This window comes from Archocentrus centrarchus, unplaced genomic scaffold (assembly GCF_007364275.1).
Source record: "Archocentrus centrarchus isolate MPI-CPG fArcCen1 unplaced genomic scaffold, fArcCen1 scaffold_26_ctg1, whole genome shotgun sequence".
NCBI classification, from domain to species: Eukaryota; Metazoa; Chordata; class Actinopteri; order Cichliformes; family Cichlidae; genus Archocentrus; species Archocentrus centrarchus.
The window spans coordinates 6209216-6226862 of record NW_022060256.1 but is presented as its reverse complement, the minus strand read 5'-3'; the positions used below and the strand labels follow the sequence as shown (position 1 = coordinate 6226862).

Sequence of the window (17647 nt, the reverse complement as noted above, 5' to 3'; positions counted from 1 at the left end):
GTCAGTGAGAGTAGTTCAGGTGATAATCTCATAATCCAGTTAAGGTGTTAAAAGGCAAAGAAACAGACGAGCATTCGGGTGTTGCCATCCCGAGGGTCCCAGCACAGACACAGAGACAGGTATTCAGACAGGTAACGTGACAATGTGACAGGAGACATCCTGCAGCTTCTGTATCTGTCTGTAAGCTTACTTGTTCACCTGTGCACACTGTTTCTGTCTTTGTGTTCCTGTTCTCCAGGTTTACACCTGCCTGCTTGTGTTTTCCTGTTGGCTTGTCTCTCTCTGTGTTTACACCTGTCTCTCTCTTTGTCTCTCTGTTTACCTGTCTCACTTTCTGTCTCTGTATTTACCTGTCTCCCTCTCTCTCTGTTTACACCTATCTATCAGGTTTTAGTCCTGAAAGTGGGAAACTGTCTCCCATTCTTTCTGAAATGAGAACCAGAAATTAAACATGTTTTTAGGGGGACCTGATTTAACGCAACAGTCTGTGATGGAGACCTGGGGTGGGGTCTAAGTCAGAATTACTGAGGAACTCTCCTAACTTCCTCAAGTCTCTGCAGCTTGAATCATTTAAATAAGAAAAAGAGCTTCAGTGTTTTTTTTTTTATTACCTCCTTTAGCAGAGGAGACACTGGAGTGTCCCCTATGAAAGGAGATACACTATACGGCCAAAAGTATTCACTCACCATCCAAATCACTGAATTCAGGTGTTTCAGTCACTTCCGTGGCCACAGGTGTATAAACCAAGCAAGCATGCAGACTGCTTCTACAAACATCAGTGAAAGAATGGGTCGCTCTCAGGAGCAAACTGATAGGATTGCAACTGTACAATAAATCCAGTCGTGAAAGTTCCTTGTTGCTAAATATTCCAGTCAGCTGTTAGTGGGATTATAACAAAGTGGAAGTGACTGGAAATGACAGCAGCTCAGTCACGAAGTGGTAGGCCACATAAAATCAGAGTGGGGTCATAGTGCTCAGAGGTCACCAACTTTCGGCATAGTAAGTGGCTACAGGCCTCCAAACTTCATGTGGCCTTCAGATCAGCTCAGTAACAGTGTGTAGAGAGCTTCATGGATGGGTTTCCATGGCTGAGCAGCTGCATCCAAGCCTTACATCACTAAGCTCAATGCGAAGCGTTGGATGCAGTGGTGTAAAGCACGCCACCAATGGACTCTAGAGCAGTGGAGACGTGTTCTCTGGAGGGATGAATCACACTTCTCCATCTGCCAACCTGATGGAGGAGTCTGGGTTTTGTGGTTGCCAGGGGAACGGTACCTGTCTGACTGCATTGTGCCGAGTGTAAAGTTTGGTGGAGGGGGGGTTATTCTGTGGGGTTGGTTTTCAGGAGTTGGGCTCGGCCCCTTAGTTCCAGTGAAAGGAACTCTCACGCCCTTTTTTCCACCAACCGGATGCCGGTGCCAGTATTTGAACCGTTCAGCGGGTTTTCCACCGCAAACTCACTCGGTGCTCGGCTGAAAAACAGGTTCAACTCGGGCCCCACAAGCTAGCAGGACTTGAACCAAGAACACATGATGCAAGCGGCAGAAGGGCGTGAATCTGCCATCTCAACGTAAAGTTTTCTACCACTATTTCTCTGCATGGTGTGTATTACATGAGAAAAGCGAAGCGATTTTCACGGCTGTGAATTAGATTGGGCCCTAAGGCTGAACTTGCTGCTTTGTATCAGTTCATATCACAGATAAAAGGACACAAAGTGCGTACTTGTCGTCTTGCTCGTATTTTCTGTCTGTGTTTCCCTCTGTGCTGCACACAGATGCTGCTGTAGTTTTGTCTGGACCGTAAAATATGTTCGCATTACAAGAAAGGGGAGCGTGTTCTCCCACGTTTGTGCCCTTCGGCTTCCGTGTCCAGATGAGGATCCGCCCACACTCATACGTAAAGGAGCAGTTCACAGAGCGCGGTGGAATGCGCCGGTTTCGGGGGTTCATTGAAACTGACATGAGCACCAGCACCTTGGTGGTGGAAACATAGCATTAATGCTTCTGCGTACCAAGATATTTTGGACAATTTGATCCTCCCTACTTTGTGGGAACAGTTTGGGTTTCCTGTTCCAACATGACTGCACACCAGTGCACAAAGCAGCTCCATAAAGACATGGATGAGCCAGTTTGGTGTGGAAGAACTTGACTGACCTGCACAGAGTCCTGACCTCAGCCTGATAGAACACCTTTGGGATGAATTAGAGCGGATACTGTGAGCCAGACCTTCTCTCCAACATCAGCGTCCGACCTCACAAATGTGCTTCAGGAAGAATGGTCAGAAATTCCTAAAACACTCCTAAACCTTGTGGAAAGCCTTCCCAGAAGAGTTGAAGCTGTTATAGGTGCAAAGGGTGGGCCGGCATCATATTAAAGCCTGTGGATTAAGAAGGGGATGTCACTGAAGTTCATATGTGAGTGATGGCAGACGAGGGAATACTGTGAACTCCTTAAATCCACACTAGCATGGATGACCTGATCAGTGTTTCAGGGTGTGTGTAATTCAGTTGCATCAGTGATGTCTGATGTTGTGTTGCAGCCTTTAGGATTACCATGGATTCATGTTTACTTTGGCTCAGCTAGGATCAATGATGGATTTAGGGAATTTTACTTGATTACAGAAATCCTAAACAAGGAGGGGGAGGAAACGACCCCCTATGAGCAGCATTTGGCGACAGTGGGAAGGAAAAACCTTTTAACAGGAAACCTCCAGCAGAACCAGGCTCAGGGAGGGGCAGCCATCTGCTGCGACCTGTTGGGGGTGAGGGGAGAGAGACAGGACAGAAGACATGCTGTGGAAGAGAGACAGAGATTAATAATGACTAATGATTAAATACAGAGTGGAGTATAAACAGTGTGAAAAGAGGCGACTCAAAACAAACACTCAGTGCATCATGGGAACCCCCCAGTAGCCTAGGCCTATAGCAGCATAGCTTAGTGAGGGTTCAGGGTCACATGATCTAACTTTAAACTTGATCATAAAGGAAAGTTTTAAGCCTAATCTTAAAAATAGAGAGGGTGTCTGTCTCCTGAATCCAAGCTGGGAGCTGGTTCCACAGAAGAGGGGCCTGAAAGCTGAAGGCTCTGCCTCCTATCCATCCATCCATCCATCCTCTTCTGCTTATCCTGTTCAGGGTCGCGGGGGGGCTGGAGCCTATCCCAGCTGTCATAGGGTGAGAGGCAGGGTACACCCTGTACAAGTCTCCAGCCTGTTGCAGGGCCAACACAGAGAGACAGACAACCGTTCACACCTATGGGCAATTTAGAGTGACCAATTAACCTAACCTCAGTAACTGCCTGTCTGTATGAAGGCTGTAAAACCAAAATATGGTTCACCTTAAATGAACCCTTCAGTCACGCGATCCAATTTTAATGATGGAAGAAATTAAAATACGTACGCTGTCCTTTTCTGCTTTCAGTACACAGTGGAAATTCACAGTGAGCCGGGCTGTAAATAATAATGATTTAATTTTCTGTCCAGAAACAGAAAAACATATTCATAGTGATAATGAACAAATGAAAGAAACAGACAGAGGCTCAGATTACTGTCATTCATTCCTCTCATTAATCATAATGTAAAAAATTATACTAAAAATTAAACACGAAGCTGCAGGAAACAGGAAATTGTTTCACCAACAAAAAGACCAAACAATAAAGTCATGCTTAGATTTCCTGTAAAAAATTAAATAATAAAGAAAACCCTGAAAGCAAAGAGAAGAACAGAGCATCAGACTGAAGCTGAGTCTGAAAATACAAACTTAAACCGGCGCTGTTCGATTCATCAGCTTCCAAACTGTTTACAGACGACGCCGTTTCCTCCGGTTTGGCTCATAAAGGGTTAAGAAGTGTCAGGAAGCCTTCACGCACACCTGCAGAAGGCGAGGAGTCACAGCTGGACAGGAAGTTACTGCTTATATGCATAAAGTCACATTTGAACTGATGGTGTAAAATCAATTACATTTGAATTCAGATTGTACAAACTTTATTGTGACCATTTCTGAAAGACAAATGTGGAAGTTCTTACCTGTGTGTCTAAGGTGTGTTTGTCTCCCTGCCTCAGAGGATCTTGTTGCCATGGAACAGCTGGTGAAACACCTGTCCAAGTGTCAGCACCTGGGCTGGATGAATGTGATTGGTGAGTAGAAACAGGAAGAGATTTGGCTGTTTCAGACAATTAGTGCCACATGCACTTCACCCAAGCATCTGTCTGTCTGTGAGGTCAGAGGTCTGTGTGAGCATAAAACATCTTACCTGCTGTGACATCATAGGAGGAAGTGCAGGTGAGCGCGTTCGCTGTAAGAAATTAGTAATTTTGACCTTTAAAAGGTTTCAAATGTAAAACTGAAGCCTAAAGGTCATGAGTAAAGATGACGTCAGACTTTAAGCTCCAAAAAAAGCTAACTAAGCTTTACTGAGGTGAAGCAAATTAATTCCAAAGGCAGCAAAGAAAAAATATAAACTGCAGGCGAGGTGGGAAATCCACAAGGTATCAAAAAATGTGACGATGCTGAGCTCACAAACGGATAACACAATACGACTCGACAGAGAACTCGACAGAGAACCGAGGCTTTAAATACACACATGAAGTAATTGTTAACGAGGTAACGCCTCCTTGTTAACGAGGTAACGCCTCCTCGTTAACGAGGTAACACCTCCTTGTTAACGAGGTAACGCCTCCTTGTTAACGAGGTAACGCCTCCTTGTTTACGAGGTAATGCCTCTTCATTTACATGTTTTAACAGTAATGTTTTGAACTCTGAGCAAATCACACAGTTCCCCTTAGTCCACTTTTAAACACTTCCTTAGACTTTTAGTCCAGGAAGTGTCTAATGTGTCAAATCATGACGTGTCATAATGCTGCTGTGATGATGTCACAGAGCTGAAGAGCGCCTCCATCCATTGGCTGTCCTGTGGCCGGAGGGCAGAGCCTGACATCTGGAGTAAAATGTTCTGCATCCTGTCAGATTCACGCTTATTGATGCTGGATGACCTGGAGGTATATACAAATACACACACACACACACACACACACACACACACTCCCTGTGAGTCGATGATAAACAGCTGCTTTCAGGTGAAAAATGGGTTTCATGTTAGAGGTAAAACCACAGTCAGGTATAGCTTCAGAGTCCAGGTGTGTCCAGGTGTGGAACATTGCAGACTAAATGGACCTCAGCTGTGCAGCCCAATAATGGTTCAAAGACACAAACGAAGCCGGGCTTTAATATTTACTATTTATTGAATGCCAAGCGCTGAACCACGCATCCATCATCCTGAGAGATCCTCAAACTGAGCACAGCAGGAAGTGATTAGTGCACAGGATCACATGATCAGCATAGAGGGAGAGCTTATCTTCAGACCTGCTGTTACCCCACGGATCTGTGATCTCTTGAAAAGCTTCGGTCATGAGCAGCGATGATGAGGACACGCCTGCAGACTGGTTCTTTTCGATGAACCCACCTCTTTCCATCACGCTGTCAGACGTCTGCATCTGCGCTTTATTTAGGACAGATGGAGCTGACGCTTCACGTCCGACTCTGGATGAATGAAGCGATGAGTTCTTCTCCAAAGACACCTTTATAGTCTCAGGCATTTAAATGACATTTCTGACTTTTGCAGCTATTTTCAGTTTTCGTGCAGCTTCTGCCCGCATGCCTCACAGTTTGTGTTTGTTATACATGTGAAAACTCACAAACTGCAAACAACAACACTGGCTGGATTTCTGGATTTTTGGTGAACTGTAAATCTGTTACTCATCAAACCTGCCGTCTTGCCAGTTGTTAGTGTCTTTTTTTAATATTTAGCCTTCATTTTATATTCTGAAAAGTGTTCTTCCAGCTGTAAATCCACTCTGCTCTTTATCAGAGACTCCTGCTACTACATTTGTGAGTTTGGGTTTTGTTTTTTTGCCTGTTTGAATCATATTGAATTTGCACAACAGATGGCCAGTGGCCCTGAGATCACCCGATTACATTTTTGCCATAATTGGGTCAAGACAAAAAAAAAAAAAAAAAAATCTAGAAAAATTTGAAAAAAAACAATCCCTTTCTTTGGTCCTCTGGGCGATGGCACATCGGCATCGCCAAATGACAGTAGCAGCAGGACGCAGCTTTGCTGAGTCTCTGTTTCAAATTGTGTCAAAAGTGCGGACTTTAAACTATGAACCAGTTTTAAATTGTGTTGATAGACCAAGTAAAACCAGATCAATAATTTACGCCCTGCTTCTTCTTGAATTTAGTCCTCACATGTGATGCGCGCTAGGTGCAGGAAGAAATGGAAAAAATGAGATCTTCACTAGTAGGGAGTGCTTGCAAGCAAACAAATCACAACATCCCCTTTTCTATTGGTGGAAAAATGCACCACATCAACCAATCCAAAGATTATATGGTTGTTCAGCAACAGGTGAAAGTTGTGGGAGTGATGTTGGTGAAAGACAGACAGCGAGTTTTGAAATCTGAGAGATTTGAGTGTGTTTGGAGGGTGTAGTTAGTGTGTTGTGTAGTCATGGACGAGGCAGATGCTGCCATAAAGCCACCAAAGGCATATTCACGTCTCCCTCAAAACCAGGTTCATCTGATATTCGGTTGTGGAGCACCAAAAGCTTGTGCCAAACTGAACGCCATCTGGATCCAATCCAGATTCTGGATTTGCGGGCTACTTGAATTTCACATGGAAACTCCATTCAATGCCCGTTTTTGGCCGTATCTCAGAAGAGCCGTCAGCCTCACTTGTTGCAGTAAGATGCATATCAGTATTGTAACATTTGATCTGATGTGATCCGGATAAGTGAAAATATGACGCAACTTTTGACACTCTATCAATTATCGCCCACCCCACATATCATGTATTTTCTCATTATAAGATATAAAGCTTTTACAAAACATTACATAAAATGAATAAAGTTATTTTACTACATCATTTTAAACCTTGGAAAATTCTAGGCCTGGACAGGACCTGTGTTTTATCTCTGTGATTCAGTGGTTGCAAAGTGACACATTTGTGAGATGAACGACGTTCAAATCAGCTAAAACGTCTGCCAGCGGCAGGGCTTCTTGTGTCCCCACCACTTGTTAATCTTTTATGGTCAGAGTTCAGCTTATTGGCCTCGTATTCTCACGTTTCTTGGTTTCAGAAGGAAAACATTAAGAATGTCTATCATCACATCCTCCAGGTGATGTGTCTTGTTTTTATCTTTCTCCGTTTTCTTCTCCTCCTCTTCCTTCAGGTTCATCCTCTGCTCCTCACAGAGAGGGCGGAGACTTGCACTGTGTGGTTGCTTAGATACACACTCCATGTGACCTCAGCACCTCCTCGCTCCACCCACAAAGGTAAGGAAGACGAGATGGGTTCAAGCAGCTGCAGAAGAAGAAAGACAGACAAACAGACAGGAGTAGTGAGATAGACAGAGACACAGACAGGCGGACAGAGACACAGACAGGTGGACAGAGACACAGACAGGCAGACAGAGACACAGACAGGCGGACAGAGACACAGACAGGTGGACAGAGACACAGACAGGCAGACAGAGACACAGACAGGCGGACAGAGACACAGACAGGCGGACAGAGACACAGACAGGTGGACATATGATGGACGTGGAGTTTGACTCTGGCAGCGGTAAGAAAAAGAAGAAGCAGCAAGTGCTTGTGTGTTTGTTGTGTGAGTGCGGCGGGATTAGAGCGTCTGCTTCATGACATCATGTCACATTATTAATCTCATAATCTGAGATCTGAGAGCAGTTACCATGGCAATGTAGCATCTGGCCCCTCAAGTCACCAAGAGCTCAGCGAGTGAAAAGACTGTAGGTGAATTTCACCTGCCACAGGTCAAAGGTCACAGAGACAGTTGAAAGTCTGAGATATTGGCGCTGCTGCAGGTCATTGAGATGCCTCAGATTTACATAGAGTTTAAAAACATAGTTTTAAACAGTCCCATGAATTTTTAGGTCTTCTTAGGTTTATTTTAGGGTGTAGTTACAGCTATGATCTGCTGGTAGATTAATATGAACACATTAATCTACCAGAATAATGTGTTCATATTCTACTGTTACATTATATCCTTCATTGTAGAATCAGAGAACTTCTAATCTACCACTGATCTCCCAATCTGTGGACTCCCTGTTCCATAGGGGGCGCTGTCAAACTCGTCCAGATTGAAAAGGGCTCTATGGAGCAAACACGTTCCTCCAACAGATGTAGTGCACTGTTTGGATGTTTTCCGTTGTTTCTGTTGTAGTAAAACACCTCTCTGTGAGTATCAGGGATGTCACAGCACCACAAGCTGTTTTATGGCAAACGAGCAGCTCGTCCTGAGAGCATTGCCTCCACCCGCCACAACCGGCGGCTTCTTCTCCACACGAAGCTTCTGCTGGGCTTTGACTCTGCTGCAGACATCTACTGGCGGGATCAACGGAAACGGGCGCCGTCGGTGACGACACCCTGTCCTAAACCCCAAGCCGACCAGTCAGCAGAGTGCTGGTGTCTTTTTGGTAAAGTCACCCCCAGCCGGCCAATCAGCATAGTGCAGTGTCTCATGGGTAAAATCAGCTTAACTGAGAGAAAGACTAGTCATTTTATTTCAGCTCAGATGAATGATCCATGTAGAGGACCAGGAGAGCCGCACTCATCGAAATAAAGCTTTTCATGAATTAATAATTAATTAAGCAAAAAATGCAATAAAACATACATTAATAACGTCATTTATAAATAAATATTTCTAAATAAATGATGAGTCCATTAAAAGGTTTTACAGAAAACTCTATAAAAACCACATTTCAAAACTGTTTTCAAATTCAAATAAAAAAACAGAAAACAAAACAGAATTTTCCTGACGTTTAAAATAGACCCTTTTACTGTTTGTAAACAATGATGACGTAGGTAGCGATGCGCGCATTTTGGAAATGAAAATATGGCTGAGTTCAATAGCGTTTCAATCTATGAGAAGGGATTATCAACGAAAGATCGTCAAAACTACCTGTAAAAATGAATTTTGACAACCGGCAACCAACGGAGTTTTGTGTCTTGAAGGCAGAAGTTCTTCCAAGTCAAAGACAAGGAAACAGGAGCGCTGTGTATGAGGCTCGTGTCATTGTAAACAAGTCAGAGAGCTACGTCCTCACAGTGAACTGTACCTGCATGGCTGCGTGAATACTTCATCAAATTGCCTTTCTAGCTTGCTAAGAGTTTTCCGACTGCAGATATTATTGATTTACAATGAAAAAATATATACTCTTCCAGTTACACTGAGACACACTCAACCATTCATATGTGAGTCTGCTCAAACTTTCACTGGCACTGCATATTTTAATCTATAGTGCAATTAAATATTAATTTAAAAATCAGGACTCTCTGAGTCCAGCTATGCCTCACCTGTAAATAGCCAGCCACACTACAGTTTAAAAGCCAGATAGCCTACCAGCTAATGCTGTTTACTTTAGATACCTGACATCCCAGTATAAACAGCGATAGATAAATAACTTTACCTGATATAAAATGGGCGCTGAGCATTTCTGATCGTATCCTCAGTCCAATTTTTATCAATACATTTGATGGCTTGTAACGACAGACGCCTCTGTTTTCTCTCAAACAGCCGTGATCCTGTGGGATTCGGTACAACTTCAGTCCACTTTTGGTAGAGTAGAAATTCTGACAGCCAAACGTGCTACAGCAGACATTTTGATGCTGATATCGCTTTAAAATCACGTTTAAAGGCTGCACAGTCTCCTTGTTCTTATTGATTTGAATGGAGTAGCAGTTCACTTCCGTTGCCAAAATGCGCTCGCATCCTTTGATGACGTAGGCTGTAAAAGGGTCTATAGTGATTCTACCCCTTTTTAATTCCACTTCCTTTTCCTGTTAGCTACTGGATTAGCTATAGGATTAGCTGTGGGATTAGCTTCTACTTTTAGCCTTTCGGTGACTCTTTTGGTCCTCGGAGAAGAAGCGGTACAGCGTGATGTAAGGAGCTCGCTGATTGGTGCCTCAGTGTTTATCTCGGAGTTGGAGTGGCTTCAGCTTCATTAGCTAACTAAACAGCATAGCTAGCTAGTGTTGCTGGGACATTTTCACAGGCATCCTGATACCTGCGCCTGAAAGAGTGCAGCTACATGCAGCGATTCTAGCGTTAGCCATGCTAGCACGCAGACTTCAACAGGTGGTCAGGTGAGTCCACAGGTGCACACTCGGAGGGTCAGGTCTCCACTGCAGTGTCCCTCCATGTTCTTCATGTGAGTTAAATGACCGAGCAGCACAAACACGTGAAAATGGTCTCCTTACTGAGAGCAGCAAAGAAAAATCCAGCCCTAGCTGGGCTTTCCAGCCTATCACAGAGCTCCTTACATCATGCCGCGCAGCACGGACCAGAAAAGCTAAATGCAGATGCTAAACAAGAAAATGAATTTCAACGAAGAAATGGGATTGAAAAGGAGACGTGGAGTCACCATTTTAAATGTAGTTGTACTTCTAATTTGTTTTTTAAATCATTTTCTTCTTCCTTGTTTTAAATTGCACTTTAAAAAGTTTTAAAATCTGTGAATTATGAAATCGAATTTTTTTTTTTTTTTTTGTGTTTAACTGTTTGTGAATTTCTTTTACATTTGGTGTATTATTAATTAATTAATACTAAATCCTAAAATATTTATTTGTAATTCCTCTTTGTGCCCAATAAGTGAGCAAATAATAAATTATGTGTAACTAAATAGAAGACATTAAAAATAATACAATAATGCATGTACATATTTTATTGCATATTTTATTATTAATTCATGAAATGCTCTCTTTAATTGACCGGCTTGTCCTCCATGCGGCATTTATGGAAGCTGTTTTTTGTTTGTTTCTTTAAGCTTTAAATGGAAATAATTATTTCAGCCATTAGCAAACAGTGGTTCCTGTCAGAGTGTCAGTCTAAATACTCACTTTACCGTCCTATGTCAAATAAAATCAGCTAAATCATCTCTAGCAGCAATCAGGAAACTGATCAGCAGTTGACGTAGACACAGCAAACATTTTGATGCATTTTTGTGTTTTTATGAATGTTTGAAAGTGGAAGTTGTGCCATGTCACAGATGTTCAGGGTCGTCGGTTCGAGGTGGTGCTTCAGTGTCACCTGAACGTGATTTGTTAGCCTTTCCACCAAGAGAAAGTTCAAGATTTGTTGTCTACATTCTCTTTATTGATTAGAATTAAACAAAATAAAACATTTTCATGAGGTCTGTTTCTTATCCCACTGAGCGGATTCACTTTATCCCCGACCTCAGGGACGGGAGCCGATGGCTCTCAGTTCACTGCACGACAAATGAGACAGATTTAGATGATCGGCTTAAAAGTGATGATGGATCTAAAAAGCAGATCCCGGTAGCACCGGTCTGTTCATGCGGCCGTGTGTTCACAGCTCTGTCTGTGCACACTGTTGTTTTGGTTTGTTGTATTGCAGTAATCTGTTCTGTATTTCTCACTTTGTAGGAAATGGAATGACTGAACTTTTTATTCTGTGTGGAAATATCAACATCCGCCCATCTGCGTTCAGTTTTCACTGCCATACAGTTCGGACATCAGGGTTTCAGCCATGTTTGCAGGGCAGTTCTTGTTTAGTGTTAAAACCACCGGCAGACTCTTAAAGTGGTGCAGGAGTCCTGATCACACAATCAAACTTCATCTGAAGGTAATTTTAAAGTAGGTCAGAGGGGATTGAACTACAAACATGCAGGCGTTTAATCTGAAAAACAGATTCAATAAAAATTTTCCACTGGATCATTTGAGATGGTCAATTCAGACCATCAAACTTGATCAATCAATAAACTTGACCAGGAATATTTCCTTCTGTTGTCTTCTTGATCAATCAATAAACTTGATCAAGAAGACAACAGAAGGAAATATTCCTGGATGATTTCATATCCTGCTGAAATAAACTAGCTCAGATCCAAATATTTCAACAGATTTACATTAATTTAATGTTTATTTTGATATGAATGAAAAATATGGCTTGGTCAGATCTCAAACTGCACAGAACGTGCAGCCTTCAAAAAAATACATCACCACACAAGAAATATTTGTTTCAGTCATTTAGATTTTATAATAAACTCATAAAGGTTCAGTCGACATGAGCAGAAACGAATTAAATAAATATTAAATGATTAAACTAAATTAAATTATTTCATTAAAATGTTAAAAACAAACCAAATTAACGTATGTAATTAAATTAAAAATTGAAAAAAATTAATTGAAAAAAATGCAAAACAACAAAATAAAATTATTTTATGAGCTAAAAATTAAAATCCTAAAGTTTAAAAATGCATGAAGTCTAACTAGATTCAAAGCACCTTCAGCAATTAGATCAGACGAGCGTGGAGGCCAATCTGTGGTATCAATTCCTTCATCCTCCAGGAACTGCCTGCATACTCTCGCCACATGAGGCCGGGCATTGTCGTACACCAGGAGGAACTCAGGACCCACTGGACCGGCGTAGGGATATACCTCCCCAGACCATCACTGCCCCACCACCAAACCAGCCATGTTGAACAGTGTTACAGGCACCATAACGTTCTCCACGGCTTCTTCAGACCCTTTTATGTCTGTCACATGTGCTCAGGGTGAACCTCCTCTCATCTGTAAAAAACACGGGGTACCAGTGGTGGACCGGCCACTTCTGGTCTTCTGTGGCAAATGCCAGTCGGGCTCCACAATGTCGGGCAGTGAGCACAGCACACTGGGCTCTCAGGCCACCCTCATGAAGACAATTTCTGATTGTTTGGTCAGAGACATTCACACTAGTGGCTGCTGGAGGTCATTTTGTAGCTCATCCTGTTCCTCTTGCACAAAGGAGCAGATCCTGGTCCTGCTGATGGGTTAAGGACCTCCTACGGCCCTGTCCAGCTCTCCTAGAGTAACTGCCTGTGTCCCGGAATCCCCTCCAGGGCCTCGAGACTGTGCTGGGAGACACAGCAAACCTTCTGGTAATGGCACATATTGATGTGCCATTCTGGAGGAGTTGGACTTCCTGGTGTGTCCTCATGCTACCAGTAGTGACATTGACCCTAGCCAAATGCAAAACTAGTGAAAAAAGTCAGAAACAATGAGGAGGGAAAATGTGAGTGTCCTCCACATGTAAAACCATTCCTGTTTTGGGGGTTGTCTCATTGTTGCCCCTCTAGTGCACCTGTTGTTAATTTTATTAACATCAAAGCATCTGAAACTGATTAACAACTCCCTCTGATACTTACCTGATGAGATCAATAACCCCGAAGTTTAACTGAGTTGATGTTATACACTGATTAAAAAATGCTTTTCTTTTTTTTTCTTAGCTCCGTGTTTGTGTGTATGTGTGTGTGTGTGTGTGTTTATATATATATATATATATATAATATGACAGTCACTATGGCAACCCTGCCACTGCAGAACTGCCATGGCTACAAATGCTCCCATGATGCACTCTGTCTGTTCCAGATGCTCCAGAGAAGGGGGTACGCAGACAGAGCATGCCCAGCAGCTCCATTGTGGACACACCCACTGCCAGAGTGACAGTGAGCACTCTCTCTCTCTCTCTCTCTCACATACACACACACACACACACACACACACACTTACTACTCACCTGCTAAGATCAGTCTGCTGTTTCCATGGTAACAGGAGCTGAGCTACTGTCAGCTGTAGATCAACTGATTGACTCCACCTGCTGGTGGGATTTAATATGACGCCACACCAAACTTCATTTACATATCTACTAATTTAACATCAGTCACTAATCACAGCAGCTAACATGACTTCACCCCTTTTCTTCTTCAGGGATTTCTGTCTCGGAGGTTGAAGCAGTCTCTGCGTCGGACTCGATCTCAGCCCAAACTGTCTCGTCACAGCAGCTTAAAGAATGAGCAGATCAATGCAGCTGACACCAGGTAACAGACTCAGCAATCAGTTACCCAGAATTCCACTGACATAATGATTATTACTTAATTTAGGGTACGAGTACAGCCTGCATATTTTCAAAGTTTATTTTTTAGTAAGTTTAACACATCAGTTACATTTACATGTAAATTTGATAGAGCTCATTCCATGTGACTTTATTAAATTGTGGACTGTAACACTTTCCTTTCTTCAGAAAACCTTTTACAGTGTAAGGCTAAAAAGATGCTATAAAAGTGCAGGCCAGAGATCATTATCAGTTGGTAAGAACTCAACATTAAACATGGTACACCTGTGTGAGCCTTAGTTCATTTAAAATAAACTTTGAGACAGACAATTAGTTTTTTTAAAGATTTACCCTCTGAGGTGTTTCATGAGGGGAATAAATAGTTATTTTTCTAATCAGAGAGAGAGTTGCCAAGAAGTCACAGAAACTAAAACTAGCATTTTATAGTTTGCTCCTAAGTGAAAAAATAATCCCCACCAAACTTTAAAAGTTTACTTGAAAGTGAGTGAGTGATTGTAACATATAAAAAAAGGATGTGTAAGATTCAACCTTTACTATCATGAAGGCTGTGGCCCAGATGAGCCCCCAAACCTGTCCGATCCCTAAATTCATGGCTCAAAGGAACCTAACATAAAATGCCACGACACTGCTGCAGTTCAAGAAAGTTTAACAATTTATACTTGATTGAAAGATCAGACGGGCAGCACGGTGGCGCAGTGGTTAGCGCTGTTTCCTCACAGATAGAATACCATCTGGAAGGCCTGGGTTCGATTCCACCTTGGCCCAGGCCTCTCCCTCTCTCTGTGTGGAGTTTGCATGTTCTCCCCGTGCTTGCGTGGGTTTCCTCCGGGTACTCCGGTTTCCTCCCACATTCCAAAGACATGCACTTACTGGGGTTAGGTTAATTGGCTATTCTAAATTGCCCATAGGTGTGAATGTGAGTGTGAAAGGTTGTTCGTCTCTCTGTGTTGGCCCTGTGACAGGCTGGCGACCTGTTCAGGGTGTACCCTGCCTCTCGCCCTATGACAGCTGGGATAGGCTCCAGCCCCCCCGCGACCCTGACCAGGATAAGCGGAAGCGAATGGATGGATGGATGGATGAAAGATCAGACAGAAGTGATGGAAACCTGGACAAAAACCAGCAAACGAGGAAGAAGATCATGAACCAACCATTGGACTCTCGCTTCTCCCCTAAATTAATATTACGAAACTAAACTCATGAAATCAAAACTGAAAACTGAGCTGCTGGTAACTCATTAAATAACTAATAAACAAAAATGGAAAAAAGCAACAAAAAAAAGATGGCCGTTAGGGACAGAAGAAAGAGTGAAAAGTTGAGATTACCCATGTTCCACCTTCTCTGGCTTTATATGTGTGTAGGTGAGCCTCTGCAACCAATCACAGATGAATCAGAAGAGAAAGCAGGTTAATAAGAATGGCAGACAAACAATGACTGGATGGTAGGCATGCTGGCACACTGAACTGAGAGTAACAAGGCTTTGTAACATGTGCCTCGGCACCACATCTCTGCATCTGACACATCCGAGCTAACTTATACGGTGATCGGCTGCTCTCAGCTAACACTGCAGCAGTCTTTCCCTGGTTAATACTTCCAACACAAGCAAGGCTTTTCATAATCAGGCTGAGATACAAAAATCAAATCTATGAAAATGTTTTTATTCAGTAACAAAAAACTGGAACTAGTGTCTTGGAGAAAGGCTGGACTCTGTTCCAGTCTCACACCCCTCAGACAGAGGTGACAGGCTGGTGTGAGTACCCTTGTATCCCCTAGGCTTTCTGCATGTACATTGGAGTTTTCATTGGTGGATGAGAGGGTTGCTTTCCTGCATCTTCAGGTCAGGGAACGGGTCCTGACTGTCATTTGCGCTTATGTGCCGAACGACAGTTCAGAGCACCCAGCCTTTTTGGAGTTGCTGGGCAGGGTGCTCCATCTGGTGACTCCATCATCCTACTGAGAGACTTCAATGCTCATATGGGTAAAGACAGTGAGACTTGGAGGGGTGTGATTGGAAGGAACGGCCTGCCTCATCTATTCTGTTATTGAACTTCTGTGCAAACCACAGTTTGTCTATAACAAACACCATGTTCAAACATAAAGATGTCCATGAGTGCATGCAGCACCAGGAGACCTTAAGTTGCAGGTCGATGATTGATTTTGCAATCATATCATCAGATCTGTGGCCATATGTTCTGGGTACTCTAGTGAAGAGAGGAGCTAAGCTGTCAACTGATCACCACCATTGGATCAGGTGACGGGAGGATGCTGCACAGACCTGGTGCATCTAAACGTGTTGTGGTGGTAGTCCCCCAAACTGAATGGTGGACCCCAGAGGTGAAGGGAGCCATCAAGCTGAAGAAGAAGTCCCATCAGGCTTGCTTAGTCTGTAGGACTTCAAAGGCAGCTGACAAGTACAAGCAGGCCAAGCAGGTCACAGCATGGATGGTGGCTAAAGCAAAACCCGGGTGTGGGAAGAGTTCAGTGAAGCCATGAAAAAGACTTTTTGTCTGTCTCAAAGTGATTCTGGCAAACTGTCAGGCGACTCCACGGGAGAAGCGGTGCTCTGCTCACACGGTGTATAGTGCAGGTGGGTTATGCTGACTTTAGCTGAAGATATAATTGAGCAGTAGAAGGAATACTTCAAGGATCTCCTTAATCCCACTGACACGTCTGGGGATGATGGGGACGGCAGGGCCCTTGGGGTGGATGAGATTCGCCCTGAGTTCCGGAAGGCTCTGCATGTTGCAGGACTGTCTTGGCTTGACACGCCTCTGCAATATCACATGGAGATCTGGGGCAGTGCTACTGGATTGGCAGACTGGGGAGGTGGCCCCCATCTTTAAGAATGGAGATGGGAGGGTGTGCTCCAACTACAGGGGGATCACACTCCTCAGCTTTCCAAGGAAGGTTTATGCCATGGAATTGGAAAGAAGAGTTCGTCCATTAATCAAGCCTCATATTCAGGAGGAACAATGTGGTTTTTGTCCTGGTGGTGGAACACTGGACCAGCTCTTCATCCTCTCAAGGACATTCGAGAGTTTACCCATCCAGTCTACATGTGTTTTGTGGACCCATTCGACTGTGTCCTGTGGGGTATGCTGTGAGGGTGATGCAGGAGTATGGGGTGTCTGTCCCTGTACAAATGCAGCGAGAGCTTGGTCCGCATTGCTGGCAATAAATCAGACTCGTTTCTGATGGGTGTTGGACTCTGCCAGGGCTATCTTTTGTCACCAGTTCTGTTCATAGTTTTTATGGACAGAATATCTAGGTGTAGGCAGAAGGCTTCCACTTTGGTGGCCTCAGAATCTCATCTCTGCTTTTTGCAGATGATGTGGTCCTGTTGGCTTCATCAGGTGGTGGCCTCCAGCTTGCACTGGAGGGGTTCACAGCCAAGTGTGAAGCGACAGGTATGAGAATGAGCATCTTCAAATCTGAGGCCATGGTACTTATCTAGAAAAGGGTGGAGTGCCCACTCTGGCTCAGGGATGAGTTGCTGCCCTAAGTCCTAAAGTCCTAAAGTCCTAAAGTCCTGAAGCTCTGATCAGCATGTGTCTGAATCTGAGCAGAGCCCTGAACACTCCACAGATCATCCTGCTGCTTCTATCAGCAGCCACATCATTGATAAACACCAGTGACCCAGCTCCAGTGCAGCCATACATGCCCATGCCATAATGTTGCCTCCACCATGTTAGACAGCTTCAGCTCATCAGCTGTTTCTCTTCTTCTCC

At 43.6% G+C, this 17647-nt stretch overlaps 1 protein-coding gene across 3 annotated transcripts in view; it reads left to right on the top strand.

Moving 5' to 3' along the window:
* Nucleotides 1-4073: 4073 nt before the first annotated feature.
* LOC115775986 (disabled homolog 2-interacting protein-like) overlaps nucleotides 4074-17647 on the top strand; it is a 31538-nt gene continuing 17964 nt past the window's right edge. Inside the window, exons 1-5 of one of the 3 annotated variants that reach the window (XM_030723545.1) lie at nucleotides 4074-4134; nucleotides 4877-4995; nucleotides 7225-7327; nucleotides 13439-13515; nucleotides 13778-13887. In XM_030723545.1, coding sequence (XP_030579405.1) covers nucleotides 4074-4134; nucleotides 4877-4995; nucleotides 7225-7327; nucleotides 13439-13515; nucleotides 13778-13887 — 470 coding nt within the window. Of the gene's footprint in view, nucleotides 4135-4876; nucleotides 4996-7224; nucleotides 7328-9906; nucleotides 10160-13438; nucleotides 13516-13548; nucleotides 13671-13777; nucleotides 13888-17647 lie in introns of those variants that run through there. The other 2 variants (XM_030723546.1, XM_030723549.1) reach the window with 2 other exon arrangements.